The following is a 6610-nucleotide window of genomic DNA, read 5'->3' on the forward strand; positions in this document are numbered from 1 at the left end:
AGTGCATTCTATCGCACTGGACCCAAACAACACAAATGCAGAAAACATAGCCACTCTTATGACCCAGGTGAGCTTGCTAACAAAGAAAATCAATGAGATGGGTACAAAACAGGTGCACATTGTGGATACCACAAATGGAGGCTTGTGCACTCCTTGCATAAATGGAGAGAATGACAACCAGGGATTCAGAGAAGACATGAATTATGTCAATAACTTTGGTGGTCAGAGGCAAGGTGGTCAGCAATAGGGACCAACAGCAAACCAGCAGTACATACCAAACCAGCCGCAGCACAACCCCAATCCAGGAGGAGCACGACCACAAGGCCAAGTCATGCCTTATCAAAGGCAATAGGGCTATAATCAGAAGCACCAACAATAGTTTACCTACCAACCACCTCATCAGCAGCATGATAGTAACATGATCAAAATCAGGGGTATGCTGCAACAACTCATTGGTATGAATGGAAAGATGCAAGAGAAGTTAGCTACACATGATTCAGCAATCAAAGGCATTGAAACTCAATTGGGACAACTATCTATGGCCTTGAACAATCGCCCACAAGGAACATTGCCTGCAGATACAAACATTAATCCAAAGGAGCAGAACCCGAATCAGCTCATGGTAGTGAGTCTCAGGAATGTGAGAGATTTAGACAGGAAGAAAGAAGTTGCTCAATCTAGGAGAGAGACAACGCCAACTACTCCAGCTACCCCAGTTACATTTGAGACAGATGAATCTGCAGAACTCACCGAGGTTGTAATCGAGCAAGAACAGATTGACAAGGGTAAGGAGAAGGAAGGTGAACAACTCCTAGAACAGGTAATAGAAAAAGCTTCCAGCAAAGAAAAGACACAAAGTATTGGGCAGAGGTTGATTCCTGCACCATTCCCTCAGAGGTTGGCAAAGAAAAAGAAAGATGATCAATACAGGAAATTCATGGAAATGCTCACACAATTTCAATTGAATATCCTACTGATGGATGCTTTGAGGGAAATGCGAGGGTTCGCAAAAATGATGAAGGACCTGATGTCGCGAAAATTTGACTTCCAGGACTCGTCCACTGTAACTCTAACACAGACCTGCAGCGCGGTGATGACTAGACTTATGGCTCAAAAGGTGTCTGATCCAGGTAGTTTCACTATCCCATGCACCATTGGGAGTTATGCTTTTGCCAAAGCATTGTGTTACTTGGGAGCCAGTATAAACTTGATGCCATTGGCAATCTATACAAAACTAGCATTTGCAGAGCTAGATCGACCTCAATGTTGCTACAACTGGCTGATTGCACAGTCAAAAGACCGACAGGAATTCTTGATGATGTGCTTGTTCAAGTGGGGAAATTTGTATTCCCTGCAGACTTCGTCATTTTTGACTGTCAAGTGGATGAGGAGATACCAATCATTATGGGCAGGCCGTTTTTAGCCACTGGGAGAGCATTGATTGATTATGAGACTGGACGATTGAAAATGAGGTTGAACAATGAAGAGATAATATTCAATGTTCAACAATCTATGAGAAAACCCAGCGAATTTGCAAATTGCTCACTAGTCGAGGCCGTAGATGTATTACTACAAGAGGAGGATGCGACTATTAATGTCAGGGATCCGTTGGAGGCCTGCGTGATAAATCTAGAAAATGTGGATGGTGAAGAGTTGGCAGAGTGGGTCATGGCTCTTGAAGGTCAAGGATTCTGGAAAAGGGAGCCCGAGTTTGAGCCCCTACACTTTGAAGAAAGAACATCACCACCTGCGAAACCATCGATAGAGGAGCCATCACAGTTGGACCTGAAACCGCTTCCAGCGCATCTCAGATACACTTTCTTAGGGCCTAGTTCTACTTTACCTATTATTATATCATCTGGTTTGCTAGCTGTGTAGGTAGAGCAACTCCTACAGGTGTTACAAGAATGTAAGACTGTTATTGGTTGGACCATGGCAAACATAAAGGGTGTCTGCCCAGCTTTTTGTATGCACAAGATTCTCTTGGAAGAAGGGCACAAAACTTCTAGAGAACATCAACGAAGGCTGAACCCGAATATGAAACAGGTGGTGAAGAAGGAAGTGATCAAATGGTTAGATGCGGGTATCATCTTCCCCATCCCTGACAGTAATTGGGTCAGCCCTGTTTAGTGTGTGCCAAAGAAGGGAGGAATGACGGTCGTACAAAATGAGAATAACGAGTTGATCTCTACTCGTACTGTCACGGGATGGCGTATTTGCATGGATTATCGGAAATTGAACACAGCCACCCGGAAGGACCATTTCCCTTTCCATTCATTGACCAAATGCTGGACAGGTTGGCTGGGCGATCTCACTTCTATTTCTTGGATGGATATTCGGGGTACAATCAGACCTCAATAGCACCTGAAGACAGAGAGAAAACATCATTCACCTGCCCGTATGGCATCTTTGCCTTTCGAAGAATGCCTTTTGGACTTTGCAATGCACCGGCTACATTCCAGCAGTGTATGTTAGCCATTTTCACGGACATGGTTGAAGATATTATGGAGGTATTTATGGATGGTTTCTCCGTGGTGGGTGATTCATTCGAGGATTGTCTTCACAATTTAAGTAGAGTGCTCAAAAGATGTGTGGAGACAAATTTAGTGCTGAATTGGGAGAAGTGCCATTTTATAGTACAAGAAGGGATAGTCTTGGGTCATCGAGTGTCCATCAAAGGAATTGAGGTTGATCGAGCTAAGGTTGATGTGATTGAGAAGTTGCCACCTCCCACTTCAGTCAAGGCAGTGAGAAGTTTCCTTGGGCATGCCGGATTCTACCGGCGATTCATAAAAGATTTCTCTAAGATTGCTAACCCTTTATGCAAACTCCTTGAAAAGGATCAGCCCTTTGTGTTTTCTAATGATTGCAGGTTAGCATTTGAGGAGCCGAAGAAGAGATTGGTGACTACACCCATCATTGTTGCACCCAACTGGGAGCAACCATTCGAGCTCATGTGCGACGCAAATGACTATGCTATCGGAGCAGTCTTGGGGCAGCGAAAGGATAAGCTGATGCACCCAATTTATTATGCAAGTAGAATGCTAAGCGGTGCACAACTCAAATACACCATGACAGAAAAGGAGATGTTGGCTGTAGTTTTTTCATTCGACAAATTCAGGTCGTACTTGATTGGTTCAAAAGTTATTGTATATACTGACCATGCAGCAATAAGGTACTTGATAGCAACGAAGGAGTCAAAGACACGCTTGATCCGTTGGGTTCTTCTGCTACAAGAATCCAATCTGGAGATCCGTGACAGAAAAGGGACAGAGAAACAGGTAGCAGACCACCTCTCAAGGTTGGAAGGAGCTGAAAAGAAGGTAGAGGTTGAAGATATAACAGAGACATTCCTAGATGAATAGTTACTAGCAGTGACAATGGAAGAAACACCATGGTATGATGATATTGCTAATTATTTAGCAAGCGGTATTGTACCTTATGAACTCTCTTCAATTCAAAAGAAAAGGTTCTTTCGCGATTGTCGGTTTCATTATTGGGACGAACCTCTAATTTTTAAAATATGTGTAGATAACATGATCCGGAGGTGTATCCAAGAGAAAGATCAACCTTCTGTTTTCCATGCTTGCCATGCTTCATCATATGGTGGACACTTTGGAGGGATTCAGATAGCAGCTAAGGTGTTGGAATCAGGTTTGTATTGGCCAACTCTGTTCAAGGATGCCCATGCTTGGGTGAAGAGCTGCGATGAGTGCCAAAGGACAAGAAACATATCTCGACGTCACGAGATGCCAATGACTACCATTCAAGAGGTGGAAGTATTTGACATGTGGGAGATTGACTTTATGGGGCTATTCGTCAGCTCGTATGGTAACAAATACATACTGGTGGCAGTTGACTATGTCTCCAAATGGGTTGAAGCTGTGGCTCTCCCGACCAATGATGCAAAGGGGGTGACAGGCTTTCTCAAGAAAAACATCTTCACACGTTTTGGCACCCCGAGAGCTATAATCAGTGATGATGGAACCTATTTTTGCAATAAAGTGTTCGCACGGCTGTTGGAAAAGTATGGAGTTCATCATAAGGTTACCACCCCTTATCACCCACAGTCGAGCGGGCAAGTTGAAGTGTCCAACAGGGAAATCAAAACTGTCCTAACCAAGACAGTGAATGCGACAAGGACTGATTGGGCGAAGAAGATGAATGATGCATTATGGGCGTATCGCACAGCATTTAAAACTCCAATTGGTATGTCACCATACGAGTTGGTGTTTGGAAAAGCATGTCACCTTCTGGTGGAGCTCGAGCATAATTTCCTTTGGGCACTGCGGCAGTTGAATTTGGATATGGAGAAAGCAGGCACCAGTCGAATCACTGGGTTACATGAACTCGAGGAATTCAGGTTATATGCATTCTCAAATGCAAGATTGTACAAAGAAAGGATGAAAATGATGCATGATAAGCATTAAGATGCATGAGAAGTTTCCTTGGGCACGCCGGATTCTATGCATTCTCACTGGAGATCTAGTGTTGTTATACAACTCGAGATTAAGATTATTTCCGGGTAAATTGAAGTCCCGATGGCCAGGACCCTTCAGAGTGGTGCAAGTGTTCCCAAGTGGAGCTGTGGAAATTGAATCCGAAGATGGTACAAATAGGTTAAAAGTGAATGGGCAAAGGTTGAAACATTACCTTGGAATGGCCGAAGAAAAGGGGGATAGAGTGGTGATATCTTTGGAAGAGCCCTAATATATGAGCGAAGAGTAATAATGGAAGCCTGCGTCGTGCCGCGACGTTAAATTAGGCGCTTCCTGGGAGGCAACCCATCATTTTTTCTTTGTTCTTATTTTTCGTAATTTGATTTTTGAACGGTGACAATATTGATCAATCTACTGAGGTGCAGGAATGAAGGTATGCGTAGCGGACAGACTCGGGGTGACGAAAGTATCCCGGAGATAGGCAAAAATGCGAAAAAGCACAAAAAAATCTTGGATGCCTAATCCGCGGCCGTGGATCTGACCGCGGATCAACCGCAGAGTTTGCAAATGTTCTATCCGCGGCCGCGGATCTGACCACGGATCCGGCCGCGGACCTGGCGCCGTTCAGGTTTAGTTTTTCTAATTTTTCTTTTCTTTTCTTTTCTTTTCTTTTCCCTTAGTCCCTTTTTATTTAGTTTTTTTAAACCCNNATCCACCCACTCCCCCATTATTTCCCCTCCCCCCCCCCCCACTTAACCAAAAACGACAGAAACAAAACCCTCCCCCTTCCCCTTCCTCAATTCTGAACAAACAAAAAGAAACGCAACCCTCCCCCATCTTCTCCCCAATTTTTTTAACTTCACCACATCTCCTTTCTTTCTCCCTCTTCTCTACTCAACCACTACCCAAACCCCATTCCTCACAAGATTATCAAGTAAGTACATACTTCTACTTTCTTTTTTTTCTTTTTGTCTTTTTTGATTTTTTCATTCTTTTATTGCAAGTGTAGGAAAGTAGAAATATGGGTATTATTATCTTTGTTGTTGTTTATTGGTATATATGTTGGTATGTGAGGACATTAGGTTGGTTGGGTTGGGAAGACATTGTTGAATTATGAAGAATAGAGTTTAACTGGGTCTTTGGGTACATTGGGGGGCAAATGCATAGTAGGTGTTAGTTGAATTGCCACAATGAGCTTTTTAGTATGAATTGTGACCAAGGGTGCGAGTGCGGTTCACCTATTCCGCTGATTATTGATAATGGTAGTTGTTGTGTAGGTACAACGAGATCTTCCAAGAAAAGACGCACTACCGGTGGCTCCTCCCGGGCATGGGCATTAGCCAGTTCAGGGCAGTTTGATAGCACTAGGTTTATCTCCAAAGCTGCCCAAGATCGTTTCAGTTGGAAGGCTATCAGAAAGCATGTACCAGAAAGGGAAGTTGATAGGGGTTCCCTCCAGGTTGAGTGCCCCAATATGTATAGGGAGCTGATCAGGCACAGGCTAGTCATCTTCTTCGAAGAGCTGGAGGACGGTAACTTGTTGCTTGTTAGGGAATTCTACGTCAACTGTTCTGAACATAAGGATCATATTTGCATTGTGCGACAAAAGAGGGTGAATGCCTCGATTGAAGCAATCAGGAGAGTGTATCGCTTGCCTGCATTTAATGGGGAGGTGGATTACTATGATACTACAAGCGCGAACCCATAAATTGGCAATTTTTTTTGCTAACTATCTGTAAACCAAACAAGGAGGTAGTGTGGGTTGTACCAGGATCGAAGTTGCACTTCGCCTCACTCACCTATGAAGGAAAGTGTTGGCTGTACATCATCAATAGTCGACTGCTGCCGTCTCACAACACCACTGAGGTCAATGGACCGAGAGCTGCTTTGATCTGGTGCTTCATGAATGGCCACGATTTTGATGTGGCCAAGGTTATTCACTCAGAGATGTTCATCCATTCAACACTGAGGAGGTATGGGTTCTTCTTCCCATCTCTGGTCACTAGATTGTGTCGGGTTGTAGGGTGTCAGAGAACCCCAATGTGGATGGCAAGGTGAAGAAAGAAACAATGTTCTGGGCATCCAAAGTGACCATTGGGAAAGACACGATGGCACCCAGTTCAGCTGATAGTGATAATTCTGAGGCGTCAGAGGAGAGCGATGGAGAGCAG

At 44.0% G+C, this 6610-nt stretch overlaps 2 protein-coding genes across 2 annotated transcripts; both read left to right on the forward strand.

Annotated features, from left to right (window-relative positions):
- Positions 1-418: 418 nt before the first annotated feature.
- On the forward strand, positions 419-1878 carry LOC109220956. Its single transcript, XM_019385424.1, has 3 exons — positions 419-820; positions 1052-1199; positions 1292-1878. Exons 1-3 carry the CDS (start codon positions 419-421, stop codon positions 1876-1878), a joined length of 1137 nt encoding a protein of 378 aa, XP_019240969.1.
- A 407-nt stretch (positions 1879-2285) lies between these two features.
- LOC109220957 (RNA-directed DNA polymerase homolog) lies at positions 2286-3365 on the forward strand. The gene is made up of 2 exons (XM_019385425.1): positions 2286-2538; positions 3169-3365. The coding sequence occupies exons 1-2, from the start codon at positions 2286-2288 to the stop codon at positions 3363-3365; spliced, it is 450 nt and encodes a 149-aa protein (XP_019240970.1).
- The last annotated feature ends 3245 nt before the right edge of the window (positions 3366-6610 follow it).

Source organism: Nicotiana attenuata, unplaced genomic scaffold (assembly GCF_001879085.1).
Source record: "Nicotiana attenuata strain UT unplaced genomic scaffold, NIATTr2, whole genome shotgun sequence".
Classification (NCBI taxonomy): domain Eukaryota; kingdom Viridiplantae; phylum Streptophyta; class Magnoliopsida; order Solanales; family Solanaceae; genus Nicotiana; species Nicotiana attenuata.

What these genes read in the sequence shown, in the direction of transcription:
- LOC109220956 (XM_019385424.1), top strand. Translation starts at nt 419, where the DNA reads ATGATCAAAATCAGGGGTATGCTGCAACAACTCATTGGTATGAATGGA. An exon ending in GTGAACAACTCCTAGAACAG is followed by an intron (nt 821 to 1,051) that starts GTAATAGAAAAA and finishes TTTGACTTCCAG; the next exon opens with GACTCGTCCACTGTAACTCT. An exon ending in ATTGTGTTACTTGGGAGCCA is followed by an intron (nt 1,200 to 1,291) that starts GTATAAACTTGA and finishes CTGATTGCACAG; the next exon opens with TCAAAAGACCGACAGGAATT.
- LOC109220957 (XM_019385425.1), top strand. Translation starts at nt 2,286, where the DNA reads ATGCTGGACAGGTTGGCTGGGCGATCTCACTTCTATTTCTTGGATGGA. An exon ending in GGATGGTTTCTCCGTGGTGG is followed by an intron (nt 2,539 to 3,168) that starts GTGATTCATTCG and finishes CTGACCATGCAG; the next exon opens with CAATAAGGTACTTGATAGCA.